The sequence below is a fragment of the Eurytemora carolleeae genome, unplaced genomic scaffold (assembly GCF_000591075.1).
Source record: "Eurytemora carolleeae unplaced genomic scaffold, Eaff_2.0 scaffold9, whole genome shotgun sequence".
NCBI classification, from domain to species: domain Eukaryota; kingdom Metazoa; phylum Arthropoda; class Copepoda; order Calanoida; family Temoridae; genus Eurytemora; species Eurytemora carolleeae.
The window spans coordinates 250,138-268,244 of NW_019396095.1; the positions used below are offsets into that span (position 1 = coordinate 250,138).

The 18,107-nt window shown below is 33.7% G+C and overlaps 2 protein-coding genes and 2 long non-coding RNA genes across 8 annotated transcripts in view; 1 reads left to right on the forward strand and 3 right to left on the reverse strand.

Moving 5' to 3' along the window:
* LOC111694805 (rho-associated protein kinase 2) overlaps positions 1 to 1,627 on the reverse strand; it is a 29,363-nt gene extending 27,736 nt beyond the window's left edge. For all 4 annotated transcript variants that reach the window (XM_023463832.1, XM_023463831.1, XM_023463830.1 and 1 more), the window contains exons 1-2: positions 1,536 to 1,627; positions 942 to 1,050 (exon numbers count right to left, since the gene is read on the reverse strand). The gene's annotated coding sequence lies outside the window, so the exon portion shown is untranslated. The remainder of the gene's footprint in view (positions 1 to 941; positions 1,051 to 1,535) is intronic.
* On the reverse strand, positions 1,625 to 7,097 carry LOC111694806 (DNA-directed RNA polymerase II subunit RPB7). Its single transcript, XM_023463834.1, has 4 exons — positions 6,956 to 7,097; positions 5,970 to 6,124; positions 5,303 to 5,460; positions 1,625 to 2,155 (listed from the first exon to the last, which is right to left on the reverse strand). Exons 1-4 carry the CDS (start codon positions 7,071 to 7,073, stop codon positions 2,068 to 2,070), a joined length of 519 nt encoding a protein of 172 aa, XP_023319602.1. The 5' UTR covers positions 7,074 to 7,097; the 3' UTR covers positions 1,625 to 2,067.
* Positions 7,098 to 14,746: 7,649 nt separating this feature from the next.
* LOC111694767 (uncharacterized) lies at positions 14,747 to 16,867 on the forward strand. 2 transcript variants are annotated; one of them, XR_002763711.1, is made up of 6 exons: positions 14,747 to 15,089; positions 15,147 to 15,207; positions 16,018 to 16,179; positions 16,504 to 16,551; positions 16,602 to 16,670; positions 16,729 to 16,867. It is a non-coding gene; the product is annotated as an uncharacterized LOC111694767 (long non-coding RNA). The 2 variants fall into 2 exon arrangements; XR_002763712.1 differs by having other exon boundaries at positions 16,028 to 16,179.
* LOC111694768 (uncharacterized) lies at positions 16,253 to 17,951 on the reverse strand. The gene is made up of 3 exons (XR_002763713.1): positions 16,957 to 17,951; positions 16,751 to 16,778; positions 16,253 to 16,526 (listed from the first exon to the last, which is right to left on the reverse strand). It is a non-coding gene; the product is annotated as an uncharacterized LOC111694768 (long non-coding RNA).
* Between the last annotated feature and the right edge of the window lie 156 nt (positions 17,952 to 18,107).

Genomic DNA, 18,107 nt, shown 5'->3' on the forward strand with positions numbered 1-18,107 from the left:
AAGCCTGGAGACCATGGATGGCCAAAGATAAAAAAGTGTTGGAGGATGTTCAGAAAAGAGCAATTAGAATGACGTCTGGTCTTAAAGGGGATTCATATGAAAAGAAATTAAAGGAGGTCAAGATGACCAGCCTAGAGGAGCGCAGGCAGAGAAATATGGAATGACATTCATATGGAAGTGACATCTGAAGTGAAAATTAATCAACTGAAAAACAAATATGATGAATTTATTAGTGCTTAATCTCAGTATGATAACAAGTAATAGGAGTATGGAGACCTTCCAGGAGATTTAAGTACCTGTAAAGCCCATGATCCGCATAACATGGCCACGCACGTGGCTCTCTTTGCGTGACTACTTCAAGTATTCAAGTATTCAAGTATTCAAGATACATAGACGATAGTCCTTACCATCTATCCTTATCCTTATCCTTCCTAGATACAAAGATGTCAATCCTTCCCTTCTATCCTTATCCTTATCCTTCCTAGATACATAGATGTCAATCCTTCCCTTCTATCCTTATCCTTATCCTTCCTAGATACGTAGATATTAATCCTTCCCTTCTATCCTTATCCTTCCTAGATACATAGATGTTAATCCTTCCCTTCTATCCCTATCCTTCCTAGATACGTAGATGTTAATCCTTCCCTTCTATCCATATCCTTCCTACATACAAAGATGTTAATCCTTCCCTTCAATCCTTATCCTTCCTAGATAAATAGATGATAATCCTTCCCTTCAATCCTTATCCTTCTTAGACATAAAGATGTTAATCCTTCCCTTCTATCTTTATCCTTCCTAAATACATAGACGTTCATCCTTCCCTTCTATCTTTATCCTTCCTAAATACATATAAATAAATTCGCTGAATCGGGTACAGAGGTTACTTTCATACATTTTTCATATTTTCCTTGGTGTCCGGTTTTATTCTTCATTATTTTTACCTAGATTTGTCTGTTAAATAAATGCATTGTCCAATGTCCAGCAGCAGCAGTCGGAATTATTTATAATTGATTGATTGATTATTTTCTAGGGTTTCATACTTGGACCAATCTGTATGAAGGATATAATAAATAAATCAGAAAAGATGGCCCGTATTTTCATTTTTTTCATTGAAAAGAGATAAATTGATCTTTGAATTGAATATTTATATTTAATGTGAACAGGAAAATTTAAAATCGTTCATGATATGAATTCTAAATTATGCACAAGTGACGCTTACTGGAAGATTCAAGAAACTTGCCAAAAAAAAACTTTAAACATTTGAGGGATTAAATGTCTGATGCTCTTCAACCACTGAACAGTTCCAAATCAAACAAATATTATATTGAACTGGTTAAGTGGTTACATAGCATTTAATTCCTCAAACTCAAATGTTCAACCTTTATCCCTCAAATGTTTTGAATTATTTCCCCACCCATTTTAAAGGTTTTTCATGGGGCGCCAATAGTTTTTTTTTTTTGGGGGGGGGACAGGGGGTTTATTTAAGTAAAAAAATAATTTTTTTTTCGTAGTTTGAATCATTTTATATCCTTGACCTAAAGTGCAGAGTTTTGTCAAAGCTACAAGATCCGTTGAAAACTCATTTCCGTCTCTTATTCCGTTATTTAATTCAACATTTTAGAGATTCTGAAAATAGAGAGGGTTCAGCAGACGAAATCTTTAAATTCAGAGTTGGATTAAATCTAAGTTTGAAGCAGATTTATTTTATAAGAGATTGAGATCAAATCTGCGGATGACTCCGGAAAAAAATGAGAAATAAATCGATAAGTAAACGTTTTACGCATCGAAAAGTTTTTTTTTAACATGAAAAAATGTTTTCAGATTTAGGATTCAGTAATGCTTTAACTATTACTTATTTAAACTAAAGAAAAAAGATTAGAACTGCAAGGAGAAGAATTAGATGAGAATGCTTTGAAAGTGTAGAGCTAATAAGAAAATAGAAGTGTCCCATTTTTTTCAGAAACTTAATGATAATAATGATGAGGAGTTATCTAGAGATATAAACAGGTACAAACATAACCAGCAGTTTGAGCAGTTAGCTGACCGATAGACCAGCTGACAAGCTGACTAGCTGACCAGCCCCAAGTAATCGTCCATTAATGTTCCGATGGCGAATATGTCGGACGCGTCCACTCTCGTTCCAACAATCTTTAATCTAAACAAAAAAATAATAATATTTAGAATGATCTTTAATTAAAAAAGTGCCATGGCTGAATCACACTAGCTTTGTCTGACACAAAATGGCGTGGAAAATTGTTCACTGATTGCTTACTGATTTGCAGAAAAGTCTCGGATTTGTCTATAGGACGAGGGTATGTACATTGAGGGGACATGAAGCCATTATGCCTTATCACGTAATTATTTAAAGACGACGACCTTTTAATTTTTATCTTGTAAATTAAAGGTCGTCGTCTTCAAATGAGGGAATTTCGTCTGCAAAGCATCTTCAGTGTCATAAGTCAAAAAAATGTGATGTTACTTTCAAATTGAAAAGAACCGAAAGATGAATAAGTGACTTGACAGTAATTCGATAAAAGTTCTAAAAATCCTTAAAATATTCTAATCATTACATACAGATAAGAAGGTTATGATTCATGGAACCGGTAGTATATCATTTTTGATAAATTAAGCCTAGGTTGCAAGTCAAGTTGGGGGGGGGGGGGGGGGGGGGGAGAGGGGTGAATTTCTAAGATTTTGGGGAAATGTTGTTCTTCTTTCTTGAAATAATTTGGACACAAAAAGAATTTCTAGGAAGTGTGAAGACCTATCGCAGTTGTATTTCAGTCAGAATTAAAGAACAAAAAGAAAAAAGACCAAACCCTAAACAATAATCGACAATCTCCGATTATGCTGAAATTTCAAACATGAAAAAAATCTAAATTTTCTTTAAATATTTATTTTGACTTCAGAAGTCTGGATTGAAAAGTTATGAATTATATTATTATGTGTTTAAAAACTATTTGCTCCCAAAGTTTGGATTATCAGGACCGTCATCACACATTTCGATTAAAGAAATGATGATAAATGGACAGGAGGCGTGCTGAGTGAGTAATCATAATGGAAGGAGTGTTGGGTTACACATACATATAAACTAGAGAACCCTACAATAGGGCATATATTCATGAAAACTACAGGCTGTCCCTTAATACTGTTTTTTTTGTTTGCTTTTTTAACCCAAGCATTGCGGCCATCTTTATGTGTACATACGTAAATATTTCGAGGCTTTCTAATTCAATTGCGAACATTTTCTTTTTGTACACAACATCACAATAACAAAAAAGTTCGCGGATTTTGAAATTTTTTTTTCGTGAAATTCGAAAATCGTGAAAAATTAAAATCGAATTTTGATGGAGCCTTTTAGAAATTTTGGTCATCCATAAACATTCCCTGAGGTCATTTGAGGTCTCACAAAAAATTGGCCCCGATCGGTTAAGTCGTTTTTAAGTTTATTGGAGACAAACAAACAAACAGAGGCACACACAGACAAGCAAAGTATATACAAAGAAGAAGTGATTTTAACATTTTGTCAAAAGCTATTAGAGGTAGTGAGTCTATTTAATATTAAATATAAACCCAATATTAGGGGTCGCGAGTCTATTTAAACGAAAGTTGAATTAAATATAAACCAAATATTAGGGGTCGCGAGTCTATTTAAACGAAAGTGGTATTAAATATAAACCAAATATTAGGGGTCGCGAGTCTATTTAAACGAAAGTGGTATTAAATATAAACCCAATATTAGGGGTCGCGAGTCTATTTAAGCGAAAGTGGTATTAAATATAAACCCAATATAAGGGGTCGCGAGTCTATTTAAGCGAAAGTGGTATTAATTATAAACCCAATATTAGGGGTCACGAGTCTATTTAAGCGAACGTGGTATTAAATATAGACCCAATAAATTTACGGAGAATGACCTACTGCATCTAAAGTAATCGTTGCCTACCCCATGTAACAATTGAGGTAAGTAATACATTTCTATTAATCTAAAAAATCTGTCGTATTTCTACGCGACCCTGCATTTAAAAGAGGGTCATGACTGGTTTACGATGGTACTCTTTAACTCCTTTGTCTGATATAGTCGTTTTTCTCGCTGAAAGTGCTTATTTCAACAATTTGAAGAAGAATTTCTCAAGTAACAAACACAATTGTCAAACAACAATTGAAAAGAATTGACTTTCCAGTTAAAAGCATGGATATCATATTCATTCTTGATCCCGCAAAGCTTTCCAGGGTACCGTTGTGAATTGGAATTGCCACTCTATAAATTGAGAGTCAATCGAAATTACGTGTGCAGTCCCTTTAAGTTAACTTTTGTTGACCGGATACAGGTTGGATCCGGATACTGGTAATCTTGTTCACATGACAGATCGAAAATCCGGAATCTATCAAAATGGACCTGGATTCATAAAACTGGTGTCATTATGAAATTTGTGAAAATATTGAATACGAAGAACAATCATCAATTGCCTTGCTTGTACAAGTTTGGGAAACTAGAGATAAAAACTGTCAAAATGCTTCTAATTATTTCGTGATTCAAAATTGTGTCACCTGTCTTCATGAAGCCGTTAAAAACAAATAAATTTAGAAATAGAAATTAGTATGTAAGGAGTCTACACATATCCCCCCCCCCCCCCCCCCCCCTTAAATTAAACAATACTACTTGTACCCTTAGTTAATATATTCATTCTGTAGGGTGTTCAAAATCCTTTATATTTAAATTAGATACCATTGTTTTAAATAAATATTGACAAGAAGTGTACAAGAACCGGGGGAGGGGGGAGGGGAGGAGAGTAAAGTATTTTAAGTACATACATTTTGCCGAAAGACAAAACAGGTGTGGGTCGGAAGGGAAAGGGTGATTCCGCAAATCAGTTTTTTGCTGAAATTTGTGGTTCGGATGTAAAAGGGGTATGGGTTGCTTTCCTCCCCTTTGGAGTGAGGCGTCCAATGAGTTTTGTAGAAATTAATCTGAAACCATACAAGTTAAATAATAAATATGATGATGTATGGAGAAATAATCTGAGAATTTAAATAAATTCAGGCTAAATATTTAGATATCTTAAACAAATTTTACATACACTATAATGCATAATGATGAAATTTTTGAGATGTTAGATCGAGAATCTGTTCATATTTGAGAAAATGAATGATTTCAGACCAAATACGTAGATATCATAGCACATTTTACATATTCATTATACAAACCATCTTACTTAATTTTCTTTAAAAATTGGAAGATTTCATCCAAGTTAATTAAACTAATTTCATAACAACAAAATGAACGCTCCTTTTCCCCCTTTACCTGATTTCATCGTCCTGTTGAATAACCATATCCTCATCTGCAGTTTTATAACAGGCAGGGTTAGAGTTAGGATCAAAAGTCATATCCACAGGTATAGAGTGTCGGGAGATAAAACAGGCTAGAGGTCCAATCTCAGTAAACAATCCAACCTTATTAACCTAGAGAAAACATAATTGAAAATTTATTCTCCCCCCCCCCCCATATGTTTTAGTACAACGGAATTTATACTTTTGGGGAAAGCAATGAATGATTATTAAAATAAGGTAAAATAATAGAAAGTACCATTTGTTCGAATAGACATTATATCTTTATTTATATTTTGATTTTTACTGTGCACATTTTTTTGTGTCAGATTAAAACAAAGATTTCCGAAAGAACAATTAAAGTAGGAAATAGGTAAATTATAAAATATCTATATGTATTAAGTAGTTATCTATTAGTTTGTTTGGATGTCCGATCATAACTCATGAACCCATGAACTGATTGGACCCAAGCTTTTATTTGATTTGAGCACGAAAATGTTCTCAGCTGGTTTAAAAGTTCTTAGTTGAGTGGGTTTGAAGGAAAAGGTTGAAATCCAAGCAAAGTTGAAAGACAACTCAGTACGTAACCCCCAGATCTAAGCGTTAAGTCCGGCGTGTTTCATGATGAATTATATTCTAGTTACCTGGGTTACAACTGCGTCTAGGACTTCTCCTTTAAAAGGTCTGAATACAATTGCTTTATATTTGACTGGATACAAGACAAACCCTTCTCCAGGTTGGATTAAGCCTGCTCCAACACTGTCAATCGTCGTTACCGCAATTACGAAACCGTATTTTCCTAAAATTACAAATATTTATAAAGTAACCTAATGCAAACATACTTGGTAGAGTTAAATCTATTTTTCCTTAATTAAGTATTGTTTGTACAAAAATCTAAAAACAAGAAAAATTTTCTCAAAAATCGGTAAGTCTTATTTTTAAAATTCCATGGCTAATTCATTTGGGTTGAAACTTAAATTTTTTTTTAATTCTCTTTTAGCCGTAACCTCGCCCCTTGGATTGGACAGTTAGTAATATGTATTTGTTTCATGCGTATTTAAATCAAGATATTTTCTTCTAAAAAATAAACCAAGACATTTCTTTATGCTTATGTTCCCTATAGCCGGCTAAACGACTGGACCGATTGGGCTGAAATTTTTCGTGGACACTAAGGGATGGCCGCGGAGTGTTAAAGCCTATAAAAAATTCGAAATTTTTTTCACAGGCAACGCCGGGCCTTTCAGCTTGTTAGTAATAAAATATTTTATTTCCATCGTATACATGTATTCATGTTGGGGGTTAAAATCAAGTTAGAAAATCGTTTAACCATGTTCTAAGATAGAAAATATCTCGATTAAAAATCGGATCCGTTTAATTTACATAGTGTAGCTAAGATCAAGATCCGAACTGATGTACGAATTATCGAAACTGGAACGATATAACAATTTACATGAACAGAAAGCAATCAACCGTGTCCTGCTTGAACATTGATCTTTACCCCCCTGACATAATTGAACCTAGAACATGTACCACCCGTCAACCCCCTTCCTACCTAAACATGTTTCCCCCCCCTCCTACCTGAACATGTACCTCCCCCCCTCCTACCTGAACATGTACCCCTCCCTCCTACCTGAACATGTTCCCTCGACCTCTGTGAATAGTTTCTGTTTGACTGTATCCATAAGCTGAGGACCAAAGTATCGAGGATGAAGAACAATCTCATGATCTAGTGATATATGGTAGAACATATTTCTAAAACATCAAATACATATTACAAGATATTAACTAGAAAAAGTGTCTAGCAAACTTTTTCATCAAAAACTGTCAACATAATTTAAGTAGAGGCGTATACGGAGTAGCTGTGGAGGCTCGGCCCCCTCCCACCTGAAACAGTATAGCTGTCTTCCAGGGAAGTTTCAGGCCTAAGAAACATGAGCCCCCTTAGCAATAAAAATAATAAGCCCCCCCCCCCCCTCCCACAAATTCTTGTGTACACCCCTTTATTTAAGTTTGTCAGATATCAAAAGAGTGTCCGAATCACAACGGTACCATTTCAAAAAGAATCTGAGTCATGATGAGAGATATGATCGTAGATATATATAATAGTTGGCTGAATTCAACCATATCTTTCTTTTCCAGCGCTAAAAATTTCAATTTACTATTATCATTTCTAGCTTGAAATCTTATTTAAATAGTGATCTGAAATATAAATATGTTTTCCTTAAAAAAGGAGGACGAATCAGGAAAATTAATTTTAAATTTAACAGTAAGATAATAAGTAACAAATTACCAATTTAAAACTTTTGTATGAAAGGCTAAATATACAGAAAGATTAATGGATTTCACCGTGTCCATTAAATACTTAAATTTCAAGTGATAAAAGATTGATTCAATATAATTAATCCATACAGGATTAAATTAGTCCGTAGGATTTAGCAAATTAATCCCAGGATTCACCGAATTCAAAACGAAATTCTGTTAACCTATATCAGATTAATAATTTAAATAACAGGTAATAGCTTTATCCCCTCTTGTTGAACCCATGACTTCCAGGATGTATTCCTGTTATCAACAGGTGGTCTAAAAACAACAACATAACAATCACGCTCCGTAACAAATAACACTAATTGAAATATTGTAACTATCATTAAACAGAGAAGATTGTTTTTAAATATTCCATTAATTACAATAAATGGCTCTCTTTATGTTAACGGTTACGATTTATAACTTTTAAAACATTAACCATGACAATTTTCACGTAGGAAACTAACATTTCAGGTTATGAACGATATATTTTATCGTTTTCTATCCATTTACATCAATTAACAAATCCTTATTATTGATTCAAAAATATTGTAGATCTCGCAACTTCCAAGGACCAAGGCGCTAGAGAAAAGAACTTTCATAAATTTGGTTTGGAGTAATCCTTGTTTGTCTTAGAATAGTTTGGTATGGTTTTATAAAAGACGACATTCAAACTTGTTTATAACAATAGAAAGTCTCACTTTTCGCCGATTTCGCAACTGTCGCTGACTGAGCAGTGGCGCAACTGGGGGAATTGTGGGAATGGGGAGGGGGAACAGATTTAGCCCGGTGGTGTATTTTTCGACCTACACATATCCGCCATACTCTACTTCTGACCTACGCCAAATCCGCTATACTACACATCCGACGTGGTATTACTGCAGCTGCTATATGGACTAGCCTGTCCTAGCCGCGGCGCTCGGCCCCCTAGCCTGTCCTAGCCGCAGCGCTCGGCCCAGAATTTGTCTTAACCTAACCTAACCCTCAAATAATACTAAAATAAACAGCTGGCGTAGGTCCGATATTGCAGTAGGTCGGAAAGTTAGTAGGTCAGAAGTTCAGCAGGGGGGATGGTGCGTATAGATTATGTAACATTACCTTTAGCTCCCCCTCCCACGGCTTTTTGATCATAGCTTGATCGATCATTTTGGACCATACATCTTTTTTGATAAAAAAGAATATCAATTTGAATTGTGCCGGCGCTTCTCTTTTTGAAACAGGTATCACGAAAAGTAGGGGTATTGTTACATCGTCTATACGGAACATCCCCCTACTGAACTTCTGTCGACCTACTAACTGTCCGAGCTACTGCAATATCGGACCTACGCCAGCTGTTTATTTTTGTATTATTTGAGGGTTAGGTTAGGTTAAGACAATTTCTGGGCCGAGCGCTGCGGCTAGTACAGGCTAGGGGGCGGGGCGCTGCGGTCACAAGTCCATTTAGCAGCTGTAAAACGAGTAAAACCAATGCTTGTAGGTCGGATATGTAGTATAGCGGATTTGTCGTAGGTCAGAAGTGAAGTACAGCGGATTTGCGTAGGTCGAAAAATACACCACCACAAAAGTAGGTAATATACCGGAGAAACATATGTCGCAATTCCACATATGATCAACATTCTCAAATCTGTTGCGCCTCCAAGACAATTCCATCAAGCCCCTACATACAAGGAATTGCTTTGAATCTTGTGGTAAGAATAAGATTTAGTTAATGCAGTTCTGCCAAATTATTGCTCTTTCTCGATCAGAATTCAAGATTTAAACATATAAAATTGTTGGTTTAAAGGAACTAAATGTCATTTTAAGTGACCCATCATTGATGGTTGGCATGCATGGGGAGGGGGGGCTCTTTTAATATTACATCTGTTTGCATTTCCCTTCCTCAGGCAATCTGCAATCTATATTCTACATATTGCATTGCATTGCAGTAAAAGATTAAGAAAAGAAATAATATATATTCTGTTTCACAAAATAATACCCTTCAAAGCTTGACTGATCAAGTATTGCACTAAATATCCATGTTTCCCATTTTGAAAACTGATTATTTTCATTTGTGGTTTCTCTACAAAAGTGACTCATACATTTCTTGCTTCAAAAACGATGGAGAAATGAAGGGTTCAAAGGTACATCTATAAATGGAGGGTCACTTGAAATTATGCATGTTTTCCATTTAAGTATAAGTGTGTATATGATCGAATAGTTTACATAGTTAAAGAAGGTATCAATATTTTTTATTGTTTCCCTACACAAATGCTCTTGTACGCCCCTGGTGGCATGTCCGATTGACAACAATACCCTTAAAAGCTTTCTCTGATTGTCTAAACAAGTTTGAATTAGGTATTCATGTTTTGTTTTTTAAAAACTGGTTATTTTCTCTACAAAAGTGACTTGCGCATTTCTTTGGTCACTTCAAATTAAAATTAACAATTTCAGCATTTTACATTCATTGCAAATATATGAATTTATCAAACAAATACAAGAAAATCCAACTGAAGTGAAGGTTTTTTTTTGTAATTATCCTCTGTACGACCTTCACAACTTCCCCCATGAATTATGTATTTAAATCCTTTAAAATATCTATAATACAGAGGCTAGCGTCCCATATCATATTGAATTATCTCCAATTGCTTAAACGCCAAAATACGCATAAAATACTCGAAAAATCCGGTATTTTCTGCAAGAAATTTTTATCTTAATCTAATAAATTTTTCTAATTGATTCATTCTTTTTAATATTCCTAATTCTTCCATTAAATCTCAATTTAGAGCTATAAACAATATGATATGATGTGGGACACCCTGTACATATGTGTTATCAACATTGCGCATATTGTAGAACTTGCACTTCTTTGAAAATATTACTTATTAATTGACGAGATAGAATTTATATTAGAATCAATGGTTATAGATCTTTATGTTTTGAAATATAAAAATCTGGAAATAATTTCAATTCTGCATTTTTATTGTGACATTGTCTTAAAATTGCCTGTTTTTATTAAACTGTTTAATACTTGAAAACAAGAAGAAATATTCGATGCTTTGCTTTTAATTTCAAAATACAATGAATAAAAAAATGATGACGATGAAACCGTAAAATAAATATCCTTATTTTTTTTTATTTTAATCACGTCTGGATAGGTGGGCCATCAAGTATACCAAAACTTGAACTATGCAACTTATTGATTCTTTGATTAACCGTTAATTTTCAAAAGCCTTTACGAAATTTGACCCAGCCCCATCTATCATCTAATGAAGGATTTCTGGAAGGAAAGTTAAAAACTACATGTTTATTGTTTAGGGTTGATGGGTCGTTTTTTTCGGTTTTAACTAAATAATAACTAAACGGTTATTTCCATTCAACAAAACTTTCCGTTTATTTTTCAAAACTTAATCGTTTGTCAAGAAAACCCCTATATATGATTAGTGTTGCCATACATAAATCAATTGTTAAGTTAAGTTGAAGACATATCATCGTTCTGCACTGCATTCTTGAATTAATTCATAATTATCTATATATTGCGCGAGTTGAGGTTGAGAAGAATTAGAAATATTTCTTTATTTTAAAACTAAATAGATCTTTTAAAATTCCCGGTACTTCATGGGACTCCAAAGGACTTCTGCAGACTTTTTGGACTTCTGGGATTCCCGGGATTTCGAGACTTATGCATTGCAGACACCTGGGACTCCAAGATCTCTGCAGACTCCCATGTACGTTTACAGACACCTGAAACTTCTGGTCCCAAAATGGGGGGAAGTTTATTTGGGAGTTGTGACTTTTTTCTAATTTTGTTATGCAGATACAGGATGTGAAAACTATACAGTCAAGTAATTTGAAACATCTTAAAAGCCAAAACATGGATTGCAAAACAGACACCTGCAATCTGCATATATTCTTACATTAAAACGCAAAAAGTCTCAAAATCAAATTTTCTAATCTCTATATCTTTGAATCTTAATGGTGTAAACAATTGATTTTTTAAATTTACACTTTTTATTATTATTATAAAGATTTATTCACACACAAAGATATAAATACATATATAAATGGTGTAGTTTAAATTTGTTTAAATAAATTTTTTTTTGAAAATACAGGTTTCCAAAAGAAAAGAGAAAAAATATGCAAAATTATGCACAAATAGAAAACATTGATTTTTAATCACTACATAACATATTTATCATGAATGCATAAAATGACTGAGAACCAAGATAGCAAGCTTATAAAGTTCTGTTTATCAATTCCCATACCCCCACTATTATAGCTAGTTAAGGACAAAGTACTAGCTGTATCCATCATTGTACTGCTGTTGCGCCACCAGTAGCACTATTCTTTTCTACACTCTTGGTTCCGTTTTTATCAGAATCTGATACACTTGTGGTTCCATTTCTATCAGAATACCGCTTCCTATAATGGATAAATTCACGGACACGTACTCGCAAGGGCCACACAGTGGGATCCAAGGCTTTCTCAAGATCTTCAACTGGAACAGAGATTTTAAAGCTAATAACATTTGATGTTTCATTTGATCTGGCAGAATATCACTTAACAGCATTTACTAATTTATACAATTTTACTTTTAAGCTTTTTCTGAAAAATATTATTCTCCTAAAAATTGGTTTTCTGGAATCAGGAGCGTATTCAGGAATTTGTCCAGGGGGGAGCTTAAATTTTTTTCTCTTTCCAAGGGGGGGGCTCAGGACCCGTTGGGGCCTGAAAACCCCCTAAAATCAATAGGATTCACTGGTCACTAGCCCCCCCCCCCCTGAATACGCCTCATGTCTGGAATAGTTGTTGTCCAAGATTAACAGATTGAAGGGTTTCTTTTTACTGATCAAGATTACACAAGTATCCACCCGGAGTCCTGGGACCAAATTTAATGAATAGCGCAAGAGGTAGCTGAACCACGCAGACGTACAGGGTGTCCCACGAAACATGACAATTAGTGAATAGTTTTGAATGTTGTCTTCCATGGCATATACTGTCTTAGATGTTAAAGGCTTTTTGCAGTTAATTTTGTTAAACAAATCTTTTGCTTAAATATATTTTACTTTGAAATCAATTTTACTATAACATGACTTCCATATAATATTTTTATTATTGTCTAATTGGTATCAAACAATCTAACAAATTATGGAAGAAGACATTACTAATCACCAACTGTCATGTGCTGTGGGACACCCTGTAGTTCAGCCACCTCTTTTATGCGCTTCTATCACCGGGTCCGTCATAGAGAACGATTTTTGGACCCCCCCCCCTCCCCCCTCCTATCAATTTTGTACATTTATTATTTATTATTTTAGGGTTAGGTTAGGTTAAGACAATTTCTGGGCCGAGCGCTGCGGCTAGGATAGACTATGGGGGGCCGAGCNGGGGAGGGGTCCAAAAATCGTTCTCTAGGAAATTACCCTATCACCTCCCATTCGCTTAATTTCTTTCCGTTCCCTTTCTTCTCCTTTTCCTTCCTTTCTCTTTCATTTCATTCATTTCTCTCCCTCTCTCTCGGACCAGTCCAACCCTGATCTGTTGAAAGAGCCCACAAACTGCAGCTCAATATGTATGTATATGGATTACGTTTATGACAATGACCTAGATCGGGTAGAAGTGCATTGAAACTGCAGCTAGGTGCATTTACAGCCAGACCTCGGTATATATATCTTACCCTGGGCCACTAGTCCGTAGCTTCCATAGTGCAATAAAATATATGTTAGTCTAGTCATTTCCCCCGATGTTTTTGACTTAAAATTGTCATATTTATAAATCCTAGAACAAGTTGTAGGTTTGATCTTATCCTAAATCTTTTAAGTTACTCCCGTCGCCCCTAGTTGTCTGGAAGATAAGCTAGACACGAATATCCCCAGACAATTCCCCGAGGTCTGGGGGGAGCTACTGCAAGTCTACCCCACTCTCGGGATCCGCCCGTCCCCACGGGTCAATAAACTCAACCCTTTACTTTTTTGGGACAGTCCATTTTTACTTCCCAGGGGGAGGAAGGTTAGGATTTCCTTACTCTCTCCGAAATGGACCCATCGAAAGGGTTAAATGTGTCCTTGGTTTATTGGGGTCATAAACCCATTAGTTCTGCTTGGGTTAATCGGGGTTATTGAAATTTCTAAAGGATATTTTATTTAACCATGGTATACGCCTACAAAGTGTTATAATAATTTATATTAAAAGATCATACTTCTAAAATAAGTTTACTAAAAAATTGTTGATATTTTCAAAGAACCTTGAGAGAAATATGCCCGGCCCTGGAAAGAAAGAAATATGAATTAAAAAGTTAACACTATCAAAATAAATAAATACACAAAAACGGCACGTCAATTATATAGCATCTAATATAAAGTTTAAACTTTTAAAAAGTACATATTAAAGAAAATCCCAAATATTAATGCTGGAAGATGATCATTCAAAAGAATGCGGGAACTTCATAGCAAAAAAAATGCACAAATATTGAAAGATGTACTCAGCTGGGGTGATATTTTACTTTCAACCCCATAAGAAAACAGTGAAAATTTTACCCCAGCTCAGCTGGGAATATATGGGTTTCAGGATATGTTCACCATAGATTAAAAAGAGGCCACCCAGGGAAAAAAAATAATTTCTGTTTTTTAACTCTAAACCATTAAACTGCAACTCTCATTTTTTCAAATCTCCGGGGTCAGGGTCTCAACCCTATCTGTGTAGGGGCGTATATTCGTACCCCCCCCCCCCCCCCTGAGGGGGGGGGCACATATATAAAATAATTTAAAATCTCACTTTTGCCCTTAACTAAAAAGGTCTCATTAAAAAAGCTTTAATCAATACTGCCTTCAGTGTAAATATATCTTCGATACCATTATTTATGATTATACTATGAAAATATATAGATATTTCTTAAGAAACGTTTCCATCTCTATTTTTTAACCATTGAAGCTTACACCAAAGTATTAAGAGGAAGTGTCTGATGAGTCCACTTAAGAAAATTACATAAATAATTTATTAACACTTGTAATATAGGAAGTGTGTATATGATCGAATAGTTTACATAGTTAAAAAAAGGTATCAATATTTTTTCAAAAAAGGGGTTTTTGAGAGGGGGGCACAATGTTGCCAAGGGGGCACAACCCCCCCCCCTACACAAATGTTCTCGTACGCCCCTGTCTCTGTGTAATCGGCTCCCTATAATCGAACTTTTAAAAATCACAAACTCCTTCTGAAAATTACTATGTTGGGCTCTGGCCCCTGATAAATTTAAACAGAAATGTTTTGTATTTGTTTTCTTTAAATAGAAATTTCCGACAACCAAAAATCTTCCAAATTTTTTTGAGAAAATCTTCAATAATTTATTACGCTTGATTTTATACTGTTGTTTGTATGGATCCAAGAGTTGAAAATGAACCAGACTCTTCCTTTTCTGATGTTCAGAAGTCATGTTTGGAGTTCTGGGTGACAGGAAATAAGAAAACTATCAAAATATTTTCAACCAGGTCAAAGAATACTAATCCCGTGGACCATTTTGGTCATTTAATTTTCGCACTTTTTAGTCTCCTGATTCTGATTGGATTAACGATGGTTTGCTGTATATCGATATTGAATTTACCGCAGGTATTAAAGTTGTTCACTTAATTATTTTGCATGAAAAATTTAAATTCACAGATTTCGTCTCGTATAAAATTAAAGATTTAAAATGAAAAATAAGGTTTGAAGGTGTGGAAACTGGCAAAATTGGATAAAATGGGTTCCGCAAAAGATGCGTATTCGCAATATTTAATTATTTAAATCCTTCCTGTTTATGCAAAGAAATGGTACAAACTTTTTGCACATACTCTTTTAAACAGGATTTGCATAATTGTAGCTCTTCTTTAATATTTGCAAATATTTTATCTAAAACTATTCTGAACCTTTTCATTTGTTCTTAAGCATTTTTTTACTTTATGATAAGATTTTGCCAAAAAGAATAGCATTTTTTCTCGTAAATCTCTAGTTAGACCTATCTAGAGATCTAACGAGAATGTTCTGTTCTGCAAGATCTGTGTTAGTTAGTACAGATACTTATGATATTCTCTCTATATATTGACCTATCTATAGAGATCTAACGAGAATATTCTGTTCTGCAAGATCTGTGTTAGTACATATATTAATGATATTCTCTCTATATATAGACCTATCTAGAGATCTAACACGAATATTCTGTTCTGCAAGATCTGTGTTAGTACAGATATTAACGATATTCTCTCTATATATAGACCTATCTAGAGATCTATCGAGAATGTTCTGTTCTGCAAGATCTGTGTTAGTACAGATATTAATGATATTCTCTCTATATATAGACCTATCTAGAGATCTAACAAGAATATTCTGTTCTGCAAGATCTTCTGTTAGTACAGATATTTATGATATTCTCTCTATATATAGACCTATCTAGAGATCTAACGAGAATATTCTGTTCTGCAAGATCTGTGTTAGTACAGATATTAATGATATTCTCTCTATATATAGACCTATCTAGAGATCTAACGAGAATATTCTGTTCTGCAAGATCTGTGTTAGTACAGATATTAATGATCTTCTCTTCAGGTAAATTTGATAAAGAAAATGAGTTTTTGCCATAATCATATGAATTTTAATCTCTATATCCTTGCAACACGATGTCTTGCAGACCTCTGATATTTCAAACTATTAAAGCTCTGATAGATCAAATAGCCTAAGTTTGAAGTTCGGGTTGCAAATTGATTTACGGATGAAAATATTTGAGTTTGTGGCAAAAACTTATTTTCTTTTTATGTTCTCTATTGCATTATACATGCACAATTAAACTTGAAGTATTTATTTAAATCATTTATTACCTACATAATAAATGAATACTAAAATAAACTTTATATAAAAATGTATTGTTTACAGTTGTTTCACAGCTTACATCTTCTCTAAAAAGAAAGATTCAATTGACAGGTATTATTATTTTAAACATTATTAAAAGATTTTAATATTTTTTTCTGTAGAGATATTGTTTTAATTAGCTGTGTTCTCATCGTGTTTCTGCTGGGTATAAACTTATGCAAACTATTCAGGTAAACTTTTGAATTTTTAAATTTGATTTCTTTCAATTTACTTAATATATACTTTTAGTGCTATTGTTCTGGTTACATACCTGCGCCTTGAAACTCATTATTTTCAAGCTGAAAACAGAAACAGGAATTTATTTATTTTCATTTTATTTTTTACTGTCGACGTTATTTCAAGTGAACTTCCATTAAAAGGGTTACATTCACGATTCACAACAGTACCTTTTAAATCCTTATCTATAAAATAATAATGAGGAAGATCTTTAAAAAAACTATTTTTGTAAACACCTACCTAGACTCGTGACACGTGATCTAACTGGGAATCTCTTTAATGGAATTGAGCCTTTGCCACAAATTCAAATTTTCTTTATCCTTATATCTTTGCAACCTGATACTATATACCTTTGACATTTCAATCTTAAATTATTCAAACCAACAGAATTCATAGTTTGAACTACCTAGAAAGTCTAAGACTTTGGTTGGGAAAGATATAGGAATAAAAAATAAGAGTTTGTGGCAAAGACTCAATTACTTTGTAAGCTTTGAATTAGGTCAACAGTCCCTTTTATATTTGGAACATTTTTTATAAAAATTGTCATGCAGCTGATTTAGACAATAATACCATGATAATCCCATTTTAATATTAATTCTATAAATCTCTTGTTTTTCAAATTAAATCAATGGTGTAAAATAGCCGTAAACATTTTCTTCAGATTAAACTAGGATATTTCAATCCAAATAAACCCGATCTCGTAGATCTTTCACATTTCAAACTATGAATTAAATAGTCTAAGTTTGAGATATTTAAGGTTTATACCATCAGGTTTCAAAGATTTATTAATTAGAAAATTTGATACCGTGGCAAAAACTACCTATTCAGTGTTGAGGGCATAGTTGAGATATTATCCGACTAAATAGAATAAATTTGTGTTGATTAGTGACACTGTACATATTTTGGATTGTGGTATTTGTATTCTTATTAGTCTGAGGTAAAATTTATTCTACACCTTGTATGTACATTGTACATTGTATACTGTTCATGTAAGCTGAACACTGTACAGTAATGTACAAATGAATGTTAACCAATTATAGATTAAAGAGATTAACAAGTACTTGATAATATATATTTGATGCAGTTGGAAATAGATTAAAAATATATTTCTTAAAAGATCTTTTTGGTCGTCTATTGAGCATCATTTTTTGTAAGTTGTACATTAGAACAAAATAACACTTTTTCCGCTTTTGAAGAGAATCTGAAAATAGACAATTTATTACAAAACTATTAATTTTTTTAGATTGGCGTATCATGTTGTATCAAGTTTAAACATGTTTATCTTTATTCAAGTACATAAAAAGCTCTCTTAGGTATACCATTAATACTTTTTTTGTTTAATCGAACAAAATTTCATTTAGATAGTTTGTAAACAAATCCCAACCCTATTA

What these genes read in the sequence shown, in the direction of transcription:
- LOC111694806 (XM_023463834.1), bottom strand. Translation starts at nt 7,073, where the DNA reads ATGTTCTACCATATATCACTAGATCATGAGATTGTTCTTCATCCTCGA. An exon ending in GGTCGAGGGAACATGTTCAG is followed by an intron (nt 6,125 to 6,955) that starts GTAGGAGGGAGG and finishes TTGTAATTTTAG; the next exon opens with GAAAATACGGTTTCGTAATT. An exon ending in CAACAGGACGATGAAATCAG is followed by an intron (nt 2,156 to 5,302) that starts GTAAAGGGGGAA and finishes TTTTTTGTTTAG; the next exon opens with ATTAAAGATTGTTGGAACGA.